Source organism: Fragaria vesca, linkage group LG3 (genome assembly GCF_000184155.1).
Source record: "Fragaria vesca subsp. vesca linkage group LG3, FraVesHawaii_1.0, whole genome shotgun sequence".
Classification (NCBI taxonomy): Eukaryota; Viridiplantae; Streptophyta; class Magnoliopsida; order Rosales; family Rosaceae; genus Fragaria; species Fragaria vesca.
Window position 1 is genome coordinate 22,421,400 of NC_020493.1, and position 14,730 is coordinate 22,436,129.

A 14,730-nucleotide genomic window follows, 5' to 3' on the forward strand; every position below is an offset into this window, starting at 1 on the left:
ACTGCAGGGTTCAAAAACTCGATTAGCTTTGAGAGTATTAAGGCTGGATATTAGTTTATGCTGAATTAGGTTTTTTCTTTGTGCTTTTTATGCTGTGATCCTGAAGTGTCTAAGATGATCAGGTGGTTTTGGTTTATTACTTTTAGATTGAACTTGATGTAAAAGAGATAAAGCATGATGATGATGCAGCAAATTCAATATAAAAAGAGTAATCTGGTCAATTGTTGTCTAACATTGAGGTAATGAGGCGTTGTTGCCTCCTTATGATTTGAAACAAATTGGCTGAAAAGACTTGGTCTACAAATTCGTGAGGAAGATTTGTTGCAAAAGGACACGAAATCATCTTCCATATAGAAATGAAAGGAGCCCTTAAAGGCTCTTAATCATACTGGGAATGAAAAATTCAGTTGTTGATTCTCCCTTGATGCTTATTTAATTGTATGAATTGATTGAATTCAATGTTTGTTTTTCTGGAATTTTAGCTGGGTTCTGCTGGGTTTGATTTAGGGTATTATTGGAAAGTTATATTATTTTGTTGGGTGTAAAAGTTGGCTAGGTCTATTAAGACATTTGCTTCGTATATTTAACAACACACAATAATTATTTAGGACATTTTTGCTATTTTGAAGTAGAAAAAAAGAAACTTCAAACAAGACGATGCTAAACCATCTGTCCTAATCCTTGGCTTTGTAAATCAACTCAGCTAGACATTTTGAATGTCCTCGTATCGAATTGATGTTCATAAGAAAAGGCTTTGACTCTTACAAATTAAGAACAGTATTACTTGTGCATTATTGTCATTCTCTACCAATGCCGACCTATCCCCCCATATTATTGCTTTCCCGGCCCAGTCGAGAAAAGACTGTGCAGCTAGTTATAGCTATTGTGCATGTAAAATCATGCACAAAACAGAAGGCCGAGTACTGAAAAGAACAACAACATAAAAGCCAAAATGAATTGGTCTTCAATTTTGGTCCTAATAGTAACACTTTTTCTACACCTAACTTGATAGAAATGGATATGTGATTATTGATCAATGTGGGTTCTGGACTTTTCGGTACGTAGCAATATAGTTGGAAAGTATGGAGGTATTGAGAATTTCAAGTAAAATAAGCAATCCGCGAAGTTGGTATAGTTTTAAACGGTTGATTTTCACATTTATATTTAGGCAGCAATGTTCATACGGTCACAGATGACTAAAGATTTTGTAGTCATTCACTATGAGATTTAATTTCAAAAGTTTAGATTAAAACCCCTAAAAAACTCGAAGGGTAAGTAACCACAGAACTAGAACTATATATCGGTGATAATCGTGAGAACAAAACTGCATATATACGAAGATGAAGGAAAGATTCAAACTCTTGTCATTAATATAACGTAACATAAGATCGGTGAACTTTTCCGACAGATTTGAGTGAACATTAATGAAGCTTATGTATCACTTGTTGACTATTGATCCCTTGTTGTAAACTTGGTAATTGATGGATCACAGACATTATTTATGAATTTTGGGTTCCTCTCAATTTTAAACAAGTGAATGATGATGTATCCTAGCTAATACCCTCCCAAGCCCCAGCCCCACTCTCACTTTGTTTTTAATCTTTTGATTTGGTTGGGGGTGTTTAGGGTTTTGACTTTATAGAACTACTAGTATTTTGAGCATTGTCACTTCAATGCACCACTTCCATACACGTGCAGATTAATGAGGTGGTTGGTATTCACCATTTTAGTGATGAATATAATGCAATAATGCATGGTTGTAATCTAATTAACATGAGTAGAAATAGATTCTGTATGGTTAAAAAACCATGCAAACACTGGAATTTTAGAAAAATTATAGAGTACCCACTAGTTTTTCATACCGTGGTTTTTTGAAATGTTTTTTACAAAAAAATTTTGAATTTTTTTTTACAAACATAAGGACATTTGGTTAAAAATTTTATATTAAATGTTCATATGTTGTAATTACAAAGTGTGAACCAAATTTACATATTTATGACTCATTTTACAAAATTGAGGACGAATGTGTTGTCGAATTGTAAATTTTTAGATTTAGACCAAATATCCTTGTTCACGTAATATGGCTCTCGATTTGTAATTAAGTTGAGTTTTTTGTATTGAGAAAATAATTACATCTTTCACAACGTTTTTACAAACATAAACATAAGGACATTTGGTTAAAAATTTTGTAATAAAATGTTTATATGTTGTAATTACAAGGTCTGGACCAAAATTACAGATTTATGACCATTTTTACAAATTGAGGATGAATGTGTTGTTGAGATGGTAAATTTTTAGATTTAGACCGAATAGACCATTTGTCCTCGTTCATGTAATATGGTTATCGGTTTTGTAATTGAGTGGTGTATTTTGTATTGAGAAAATAATAACATTTTTCACAACGTTTTTACAAACATAAAGACATTTGATTGAAGCGTTTGTAATAAATGTTCATATATATGTTGTAATTACTAAGTATGAACCAGATTTACAAATTTATGACCCGTTTTACAAAATTGAAGACGAATATATTGTCGAAATTGTAAATTTTCAGATTTGGACTAAATAGACCATTAATTTGTCCTCGTTCATGTAATATGATTCTCGTTTTTGTAATTGGGTGTTGTTTTTGTATTAATAAAATAATTACATTTTTCACAACGCTTTTATAAAGATATATAATAAGGACATTTGGTTGAAACTTTTGTAATAAATATCTATATGTTGTAATTATGAAGTCTGAGCCAAATTTACGTGTTCTGAACGAATTTACTTATATTTGTGTAATTGTGATGTTAAGTTTGTAAAATAAAAAAAATAAAATGCCACTTGTCAGAATCTAAATGAATAAATAAAAAGAAAAAATATATATTAGGTATTGGTGGGTATGCTAGCTTGTCTCAGAATTTTAATCCTAATCATGTTTTGATGCGGATTTTACGTATCAAAGTGCATTTACATCACCAATATGTAAATCACAACGATCAGAGCTGCAAAATATAACGAAGACTGGAGTCATTCAATTCCTTCCTATGCTTTTTCATTTTCTAGCCTATCAAATTAAGCGTCTATAATAAGATAACATATTATTCAATTTCGGGTCCTCACCTCCTATATTGTAAACTAGGCTGCATGGAATCAGAAGCAGAAACGTAGAAGTGAAGAGTTTTTTTTCAAAAATACTTAGAAGCAGAAGCGTTTTGGAAACGCGGAATAAAATAAATTTAATATATATATATATATATATAATATAAGAAATAAAATGTTGTTGTTGGATCACTTGGATGGAGTAGTTTTTCGGTATTTGAGGAAGGGAAGCACTACTTCTTTGTATGGAGGTGCATGTGCTGGATTTCTTCTCATAAGAAGAACTCGTATCCTACGGTTTGCGCCACCGCACTATCAATCCTACAGTTTGGAGGTGCATGTATTGGCTTCACAGCTCTTTTCTCTCTCTTCTGCATCTTTCTTCTCTCTTTACTCGCTCTCTCTTCTCCCTCATATGGCGATCATCTTCCATCCTGTGTAACAAATCGGGAAAATCCAAACCCCTCTACACCACCCCATTGGCAGACCCAGACGATACCTCTGAGTCTATTACCCTGAGAGTAGATCCGTAGACAAAAGCGACGGCGGCAACGACCAGATTGAAGACGAACGACGATGAGATGGAGGTCGCGCTTCCTACATAATTTCCACCGTCACGCTTCCAAATCCGAAAACGCGATTTCGGCTACTTCCACAACATTTCCGCTAGAAACGCGTCTCTCGGTGATTCCGTGCTTCCTAGGTTGTAAACACTTGAACTATTTCTTTTCGGTTTCAATTAAGTTAAAGACATTAATTAGTGTATATGCGTACGTGGACGGCTAGCTGTATCAAATATTACATATTATTTACTCGGTTCATTTGTATTTTGGTGCGTAGAAGAATTTTAAGTTCAAGGTTATGATTTATGTGAAACTCAAACTCAACTTGTATATAAACATCAATATTTCATGTCGGTATGGTTTTTTTTGTTAGGCACCTTATTAATATGTGTACCTTTAATATTGTAAAAAGCATGCAAAATTTGGCTAGTTTTATGTAATTGTCTTCTTTTCTTAATAGAATCTTTTTCATCACACTTGTTTCTCTTCATATATATCTTAAACACAAGCACACTTTCTAGTTTAACATTATATTGGATTGATTTAGATAAATGAAGAAACGAACACATCAAGAAAACGTTTCTCAATCCAGTTTAAGCAAGAACGGCCGGAGATCATTAACTCTATAATATGATTATGATACTAATGTACCTCTCTTTCTTAATGACTTTAGAAGTCGATCATTCTTGAACAAAGCTTACAATAATGCCTAATGGGTCTGTCAATGTTCCCTCTTTGTCTCTAAACAAACCCCATTTTATTTGTTTAGCACTTTAATTAGCACATCGATGACTAAATTAAAAACTAAGTAACACATAAAGATCCACATAAGTATAAACAAATCCTCCTGTTTATATAGACTTGGACCATGGAACACGTTATGGTCTGCTTCCTCATATAGACTTGGAATATATGCAACTCAATTGATAATAATTAAGCTATATATCGAGCTAACTTAAATAATCTGATATTTCTCAAAGAATTAATATATAATTAGGGTCTGAGCAAAATGTTCGAGCAGCATCGGAAATGCGATGCTTTAGATTTGCATCGAGAAGAGGATAGATTATGAGAGTTTGAGAAGAGATACGTATATTTTGGTGAAAATAAAGAAAACCAGTAGTGATATGAGATATTCAATAGTTGATTCTTTAAGTTATAGTCTAATTAAGTAATCTTAACATTGTTTGATTCCCAGAATCGAAACACTGTGTGATCTGGGGACACATCACTTGGGAGAAAATGTCTATGTTCTTGTTCTTGTTGTTTTGCGCCTTCGAGTGGATGCATGAATGTTTCCAGAAAACATATACGTGGTTATTGCTTGGTCCAAAATTAGATTTTGTTATTTCTAGTTCTTGGACCATCGGATGAATGCAATCTCACGTATATACTTCATATTTACTAAAAAAAGAAAAGAAAACGAATTAGAAAACATAAATACTTGTAAGACAACGAGGTTACATTCAAAACAGTTCCTAAAGGCTTCAAACAAGAAACATAATAGAGGAAAAAAAATCAAACTCAAATTTTAGAAAATAAAACTTATCCAATTGGTAACAAATACAACGAGATCAACGAACGACTCTTACAAAAACTTGCATATTGGTCACCAAAGGCTTCCAACAACAAACATAATAGAGAAATCAATCTCAATTGTTAAACAATAACACTTATCCAATTACTTATCCAGATAACAACTTTTATCCAGGTAACAACAAATGCGATGAGATCAACAAACATTCAAAAACTTGCATATGAGTCATTTTTGAATTCAAGAATTTTTCATTAAAGGGAAGAAAAATTATGAAGATTCCAATCCAATCAAAAATTCAAAATTCTGGTCATTGGGAGAGGATATAGCTAACCAAATAAGGACAATACTTGTGAAAATTAAACTAAAACAACAACAACGATATGAATGATGATGTTGGAAAAAATGGGTGAACGTAAAAGATACGATAATGGGTAAAAGGGGAGGAGGGGGACCTAAAGCTAATAATACATGCAGAAGACTAAGTTCTGTACTGTTTTAAGAAGAATTAGAGAAGCCTTTCAGGTCCATATTAATACGTAAGCAATCTGGAAAATAATAAGCATCAAAAGTGCGACTGCTCCAACATCACTGAAGTGAATTCTGCAGGCTAGTGTACAAAACTGTAATCCGAAGGTAGATTTTGCCTTTTATTTGTGTACGTTTCTAATAATTACAAGAACAACAATCAAACATGGTTCACTTTGGATTTTGCCTTGTGGTGAAGAAAGCTTGACATGATTTACTACTTTCATCATGCTTCCTCTCATTAGTGTTTTGAACTTGATCGATTTGTTGTTATTTTGCATCCCTATTTTTTTAATAAACTACTGGTGCGGTTGTCTTCAAGTTGCTGTTTGTCAATAGTTTGAATATTGACATAATCGGAACTTATTGTTCGAGCATGTATATTCAATTATTTTGTTTATTACCTCTATTTGTTGTAATTGATTATAATCAATAGTTTGAATATCTCAAATCGTGTGCTCAACTTGACTTCGTTATTTTCTTTCTTTTTATCTAGGCCATCTTACTCTAGGTCTCGCAGAAAAGCTTAACATGTATATCTTATGTTCATTGTTTAATGATGTTTTTCTTCCAAACATTGTATGATGTTTTAATCTTGTTTTCTCGAGTTTAATGTAAGTAGTAGATGAACTCGTCTGTTATTATAAATAAGCTGTTCAAAACTTTGATATATAATTATTACCGATTCTTTATTTATCTGGAGTCAATTATTTTTCACTCCAAACACACACACACCCTTTATAACTTATGTAAATTTTATCAATTCATAAAAACGAATTTTTATTTTGAAAGTGTTATATTTTCTTTCTAGAAAGCACTGTTTGACAATAACCCTCCCTATTATTAAAAACCCAACAAAGTAGAGAAGGGGTAAAAAATGTGATATTCGATGGTGGTGATAATTGTCAACAGGGAGAGTCTGTCGCCTAGTGAGACATGATGGGCGTCTCAGATTGAAGACAACTGACCTAGGAGGGCAAATGCCCCCCATAGCCAAAAAAATCAAGGATTTAATTAATGGAAGAAATGATACAACCCCAATTTTAGAGAGAGAGAGAGAGAGGGGAGGGTGTAGGGTAGGTATAGGATAGGACAGCTTTGTATTTGTAGTTAATTGTTTTTTTGTAAAGGAGAGAAAAGAAAAACACACACTCTTCCTCTCTCTTACTTTCTCTTTCTCTCTCTATCTCTCTATCCTCCATCTCTATCTCTCTCTCAAAGCTCTCTATCTCTCTTCTTAACGCATATTCACAGATGGGAGGTGAATCGTGGTGTGTGTTAATGGTACAAACCTGCTTTTTGGAGTGAAAGAGAACCTGATGCCCTTTTGATGTGTGAGTGGGTGGTTCTGTTTCTTCTCACTACTCCTCTCTCTTTCTCTCGTTGCTTCTCAAAGACCCTCCTCATATCTTTGCTTTCTTTCTCATTTCCAACTTCAAAACTCGGTAGAATCATCTGCTCTGGGGTTTCTTTGATCTTGGGTTTGTGTTCTCTTTCTCCAAGACTGTGTCTTTTCATGTGTTTTTGTGGCTTGGAAGGGGGATAAAGCTGGCTTGTTTGTGATTTCATGATCTCGTTTTTCATGTGTTTTGAGTTTTTCTGGGCGTCTTCAATTATTTGACCACTGTTTGGCTTCTTATCCAGTCATGGGGTTCACACTGTGTGCTTCGTTTTGTGGAATAGAATCAATAGATCATATCTTTGAGGTCAGTCCAACTCTTCATGACTTGCTCTTTGGTCTCTAGCTAGCTCTCAAGTCTCAACCTTGCAAAATCTGTGCTTTAGTTTGCTGGTGTCGGTTCGCTTCAATCGAGTTTGTGTCGAAAAAGGATCGGAGTATTTGATTTGTGTTGGGGTTCATCGCTTGCTCTTGTAAACTACTTCAACTTCAGCCTCTTCCCCTTGTGATTCTTCTCTTGATAGATTCGATCGATTCGGTATACCTATGCTGTTAGCCAGTCCGATTGTTGAGTCTAAACTCTAAAGCCCTTGATTTCGAGCACTATCTTCTGGGTTCACCCGCATAAAATAACACCACTCCATCAACTTTAGGATTCAACCAGATCATATCTGTGTTTGCTTGCTTTGTCCTTTACTTGCTCAATTGGGTTCTTAGTTCTTACTGTTGTGTGTTCAGAACTTCAGATGCTTTGGTTTCACTCATGCCCATCACATAAAATAACGTTCTAGAATCTAGACGAGTCTCCAATCTCTTAGTCTGCTGTGTTCATCTGTGTTTCTACCAAAAGCACATGATCTCATGTATGTTCTCTTTTCATTTGTCTCCTGCAGGCTGGTAGAAATGGATGAAGATTGTTGTTGGGTTATTTGAAGCTTCTTGCTGCTTTCTATGCTATTAGTTCATGTGAAGAGTAAGAGAGAGCGAGGCTAGTTGGATTCTGGTCTATTATCATATATGCTGAAATCTAGTAAAGATACTAGTCGTCGAGCTTGTGACTGTTGGAGAAACAGCACAAGAAGATCCGAGAAGCTTTTCTTCAGATGTTATCCGCTGAAAAACTTCCACCAGATCCCTCATGTCCTCCTCCACAGCTGATCAAAGAGGTAGATCTATCAAAGCAAACCCTTCTTGATGATGATAACAGCAACACCCCACTTCCCAAATTCTCGATAAGGTAAAATGAATCTCTTTACTCTAAAACTGTGAATAGTTGATGATCGTCGGTTCCTTTCTTCCATGTGTCTAACTACTTCTCTTTCTCTTTGTGATCTCCAAGTTAGCCTATCATCTTCTTAGAGCGTGTTGAGTCAGATCCAGAGAGATAGATGCATACTTGTTGCTTGTGGCTTAGTCCAACATGGGGCCTAATAAGTCATGACACACACCCCATCTTGTCTCTATTTTCAGTGTTAGGGGGTTTTTGCTTGCTTTGGTTAATTATGAACTCCTTCACGGCTCATTAATCCAAACATCCCACACGGTTTCTTGATGTGTTTTGTTCCCTAATTCGTGCTACTAATCCACCCAACTGGATTTACTGCAATCCAACTTGCTTTTAGTCCACCCAAGTTGCTTGTGATTTCATGTCACCTTCTCCATGTTCAGTTTTATTTACCATATCTGGATATCTTGGAGGTGTCTACTGTTGTGTGTTGTTTTCCTATTCTTTTGTTCAGCATACAATAAAGGGGGTGCAATAGTAACCTGTTAGGTTTGTTTGGACTGAGTTAAAGGTGGCTTAGATGGGTCATATATGGCGTTAAAGCTTAGCTTGTTGTAATTTGACTGTTTTTGGTAATGATATGATATGATTGTTTGATCTGCAGAGATTATGTTTTTACTGCCCGGAGCAAGGATCTCAAGACCAACTGGCCTTTTTCTCAGAAAAATTTGCAACGTTGTTTGAGACATGGCGTGAAGGATGTGTTGCCACCATTTCAGAGTCTCGACTCAGTGAGGAACCAACCCCCTAAGATCAGATGTACGGTTGAAGATGAAAACCGAAGCAGTCCTAATATTGCAGCACCTTCTGGGCATGTCGATCATGATCATGCGGTATTAGACTCGTCCAACAATGCAGAACTGAAGGAGACAAAGCTAGCAGAAGCTTGCACAGACACTACACCAATTTCATGCAGGTCTGAAGGAGAAAATGATTTCCCATCAACAATTACCAGCATTTCTCAATCTGAAATAGAAGAGTCAGCTCCCATTGACAGGCGATCAAGCTCAGCAATAGAAACTGATACTTCCTTGGAAGCTGCTTCAGTTGAAGTAAAAGCTGCAGGTCCTCCTACTGTTGCCAACAAGACCGGAAGAACAACCCGACCACCCCCGGGTAAGAAGTGCAGATTGGTAGTGAAACACAACAACCACTCGGACAGATACTCAAAGGAAGATATTGGTTCTAATTGTTCTACCATTTCGGAAACAATGAATTCAAAAGTTTGTCCTGTTTGTAAAACCTTCTCATCATCTTCTAACACCACCTTGAATGCTCATATCGATCAATGTCTTTCTGGGGAGTCAACCCCAAAGTGGACTGCGGAGGAGTCTAAGGTAACAACACGGCATAGAATTAAGCCAAGGAAGACAAAAATGATGGTGGATATATATGTTACTGCTCAACATTGCACGCTGGAAGATCTTGATAGAAGAAATGGTTCAAGCTGGGCCACTACTATTTCAGGTTTTCCTACTAATCAGGATAAGGAGAAGTCTGATCAGATGCCTGCTGAAGTGAAAAGGCAACGAGTGTCCTCAGTTTATCCTGAGCCGGAGGACATTGATGTTGGTGCAGTTTATGTCGATGCCAGTGGCACCAAAGTTAGAATTTTGTCCAAGTTCGATGATAAACCATCTCCACCAGCTTCTAAAGTTGTAGAGCATCTTCAACCAATTAAACCTTTGAAAGGGGGTAAAGGAAGCAAATTCCTTTCTGCCAAAAAGAAAAAGCACCACAAGTACCTTAAACTTCCTCCTCAAAGCAGAAATCTTTTCTCTCCCAAGGCTCATTCTTCTGAGGTACACTACTCATTTTTATTGTGCTTTTCCCCGTCTTGTACAGATTTATATGTACACCACTGCTTTCTTTCCTCTCGATGGTCTTAAGTTAACGAAGACTACTAATTTGCTACCATAAAAGAAGACAATGAATAAAGGAATGACAACTGTATTACATGCTCACAATATGCTTGGGTGGCAGTGTGACACTGCTTTTCCTTTAATGTCTTTGTTGTGTTAACACTGAAGCCAAATATTTACTAAATGCTAGAACAAAACCAGTATCTGGGCAGTTTTTTACCAACCCCATTTATTTCTTATTTTGCATCCTTTGAATTTAAATTATGATGGTTTCAAATTAATCAACTTAACATGAAAAATTGTTATTTTGTTATGAGAGGTTTTGGTCTAATCCCCCTCTCTTGATGTTTCTTTTTTTCTTTTTTAATACATAAGAGTGTTAGGGGGTCATTCCTCTCTCAAAAAACAAAAACAAAAAAAATCAACTTAACATGAAAAGTTGTTGTAAACAGTTTCGTGAGGATGAAGAAAGCTATGGAGTGAAAGAAAGCTGCAAAGAGGGAAGACATCAATTGGAGAAGCAGATCAATCCCTATAATCCCTTGGCTTTAAGACCGTGGGCATGCTCCAAACGCACGGGTGTTGGAAAGAAATTGCACCGCAAGGATGATGGCCATGAAGCTGTGAAAAGTAAATGGAACAAATCTTGTAACCTTCTGGTTGAGAGGAGTCAAACATGTTTGCCTGTGGAGGGGAATTGTGTTCGAAATTTTTCTGGAAATTTAATTTCTTCTCCTGAAAGAAATTCAAGCTCTGAGAATGAATTTTCCGACTCCGAAGCCAGTGACAAGAGTGACTGCTCTCCTCAGAGAAAGAGAGCAGGAAGTCCCATTTCTGAGGCTGGTATGAGTGACAATATTGAGAGATCCCATAAGAGTAATTCTCGTCAGTTCAGCAACTACAGCAATTTTGCTCATGATCGGGACTATGAACCTATGTTTATGAACACTGCAGTTGGTAGTGCTGCAAGTCCCTCTGAAGGTTATTGTAGTCCTCCTGATGCTAGTGCACAACCATCTAAGGTTCGTAGTGCCTCCAGATCAAATTCCATGAAGTTTCCCTCATCAAAGAAACTTGCATTATCTGTTGGTGGTCAGTTATCTGTGACTGAAAATGATGCTGCTTTTGTAAACAAAATTTCAGCTGTTAAGAAGTCTCAAGTGCACGAAAGGTCAGAAGTTGATAGAGATGTGGACTGGGATTCTGAGGATGATCGAGGGTATGATTTCATGTACAATTGTGCTGGAAAGCAGTCAAGAAGAGGAGATAATACTAATGAATCATCTCCTCGCAGAAGCACTGTGTTACCAATGAGACGAAATAGAAGCTCTATATGTTACTCGAGGAACAGGGAACCCATGGCCTGTGAGAGTTCCCAATTAGCACCCGAGCATTCTGGATATGATGAGAGTAAAGAGATGGATACTTCTGGTACAGTTGGTGATGAATTTGTGACCAAGGTTGATGGCTTCGGACTTGCTCAGAAAGAGGATCAAATCCCTGGTGATGACATTATTACTGAAACGTCTTCCCTAATAGGTGTTGGGAAGACTGTTACTAGATTTTGTAATCCAGTGGATCCTGAACTTAACGTGCCGGGTCATCATTCCAAAGCCAAATCTAGTTGTGTTCAATACAAGGGATCTTTATCTGAAACCAAAGCACTGACAAGTCCAACTGATCCGAGAATTAATAATGAACAAGACATGTTTTGTGTTGGTGAAGTTGAAGATGGCACTGTTGGGCATAGTGCAGAGGAAATGGATTCTGAAGTCGGGCAGGGAAGCTATTTTACTGAGGTTGATCCAATACCTATACCAGGACCACCTGGATCATTTTTGCCGAGTCCTAGGGATATGGGTTCAGATGAATTTCAAGGGAACTCGTCATTAACCACAAGTCGAGTTCAATCATCTCAAGATCAGCTTGATTTTGTCGATGGGGATACTTCAGATTCACCCATCTCTACAACATCAGCCATCTCTCATTCTATAGGCACATACCAGGATCAGAAATTTTCTGAACCATTATCATCCAAGGGTTCTCAATCTGTTCAAGAGAAGATTCTATCAGGTGTATCATCAGGTGCAGCTAGTGATGCCTCTGTAGAAACTAATGCTGCTGCACTTCAACAGAATACTGAAAATCTAGCAGAAAGACTTGCTTTCGACAGAGAGAGCTTCAGAGTCAATAAGATATCGCTTGAGAGGGGACCTCTTGGCTACAAAAGTAAAGATGATCAGCCTTGCTGTTGTCAAAGAAAGGAGAGAAATTCTGAGGTTCTTGCTTTAAATTATCAAGAATCACCTCTGTTAAGGCGACGAGCAATGGCTTCAGTGATACCAGCAACCATGGGAAAGCAAGTGGGTTGTCCAAACACCAGAACCAACAATGCAGAGATAAGGTCCAACACAACAGAAACGTTCTTTCTGAATGGTTTCCCAACCTCAAGACCTGAACAGGTGTCCATCCTTGTCACGAAGTCGCCTTATGTTCCAGTTCCTTTGAAGGGTTCTCCTGATGGAAAAGGGAAGTTTTCAAGTCACAGTGATTCTGGTTCATCTGTTAGTCCATCTGCTTCTAATTCCATACTCAGGCTGATGGGAAAGAATTTGATGGTTGTTAACAGAGATGAAGATGCATCACCGGTGCCACCTGGCCAGGTCAAACCGAATACTCTAATGAACCATATAACTTCACAGTTTCCGACATTCTCATCAGGAGTTTCTCCTGGAAGCCTCCAGAATCAGGCCTGCCCTTCCTTTCATCATAATCAGGCTTATGGCTCAGTAATCGTAGGCCAGGATCCATATAACCAAATGGGAGAATGTTTTAGAAGCTATGAAAAATCAAAGATGCCACCAGGGCTTGCAAGAGGACCTCCAAGCTTGTTTCCAAAACAGCATTCAGATGGTCGTTTTTTTGCATCTATGGAACCTCAGGAGTATAAAGGTGATTACCATTTTCCAATTCCGCTGCACAAGCCTGCAAGCAAACCCATTGGAGCATCTACATTTCACAAGAATGCAAATTCTGCTTCGAGTGGCAATAAAGAAATAATTGTCATTGATGATTGTGAAGCTGATCGTTTGAATGCTGTAAACTACTCTGATCGGTTGAGGGAAAGCCAGGCAGCTTCTTCTGAAATTTTGATTCCAGCAGCATCGAGTTATAGCTCAAAACGACCAAATCCGCCTTTGTATCAGTCACTGGAACAACCATCTCTACTTTGTGGGTCACCAGTTTTGTACAACACAAGCTTTCATGCAATTCCATCTAGGCGAGCTAATGCAAGTCCTGTTAGGTGGAACTGTAATACAGATGGTTCTGGCGTGCTGCAGCGGGGTCCTTTTCATGCGACAACACCTTCGAGAGGTCTTCATATGAGGTCTACACTATATAATCCTCCGAGCATGTCATAGTAAAAAAAGTTGTGTTTGAAAGTGGATGTTTTCTCTCCTGATTTGAGCGCAACCAGGCTTTCCTTTAACCAAACTCGTACTGATCGTACAAAGGCTCCTAGTTACTGTTTTCCGGAAACTTCTGGTAATGCCAAGAAAAGGCGGCCGGGCGGATGGAAGGATAGAGAGAGGGTATATAGTCTTACTGTACCAGGTGATGCTGGTTGAAAGTTATGCAGCTTTTTCAGGCTTCTTCTGCGTAGGCATGCATATGCTTTTGGCTAAACCCAGAAGAGTTTAGACAATGTATAAGCAATATGAAGGAATAATATATATAGTTGACATAATAGCTTGGCTCAAAGCCTCAAAATTGATCAATACACAGAGTCGAGCATTTCGATCAAAATTATGAAAGAAGTGTTTATTTTCTGTTCTGGTCTCTTTTATTTTAAGAAATTTGCACATAAATATCGAGTATCTATTATATTGGTATTGTTTTTTTATTCATGGGAGCTGCAACTATAACATGGATCTATTTTGACTGAATTAAAATTACACATCTAGTAACAAAAGGAAATTAAATAACTTGATATGCTTAAGAGGGTTATTGGCTGGCTCTATTTTTGGTTGCCTGTTTGCTATCTGTATTACTGTATATCTGTTGTAGATTTAATGGAATTACACTGGACCTGTAAATTAATACTCATAAACCAATACTATGTGATGTCATGGCTGATCATAATTGATGCATGCATGGAGCTAGCATGGTTGCAGATGGTGTCGATCAGCGGTTATTCCAACCGAGAAAGAAACAATCTTAACTAGCTGTGAATATTGTTCTTCCAACTGCAACTAATTAAACACCGGGAAGAAATAGGGCACAAGCTTTAAATTAAGAAACCCAGAAACGTAGATCGATGCTCTCATCCTCCTCCATCCTCTTAATTTGATCATATCTTGTTTGCTTATTATGTTTGTACGTATACGTCTCTGGATTGAGAGTGAGAGATGCATGAGATCGAGAGAGGCTCCACCTTCACGTACATTAGATTCTGCAGATCTAAACAACAG

At 37.1% G+C, this 14,730-nt stretch overlaps 1 protein-coding gene across 1 annotated transcript; it reads left to right on the forward strand.

The window, feature by feature from the left end:
* Positions 1 to 6,940: 6,940 nt before the first annotated feature.
* Positions 6,941 to 13,680, forward strand: LOC101314170. Its single transcript, XM_004296066.1, has 4 exons — positions 6,941 to 7,418; positions 8,005 to 8,348; positions 9,001 to 10,198; positions 10,711 to 13,680. The coding sequence occupies exons 2-4, from the start codon at positions 8,215 to 8,217 to the stop codon at positions 13,678 to 13,680; spliced, it is 4,302 nt and encodes a 1,433-aa protein (XP_004296114.1). The 5' UTR covers positions 6,941 to 7,418; positions 8,005 to 8,214.
* Positions 13,681 to 14,730: the final 1,050 nt, after the last annotated feature.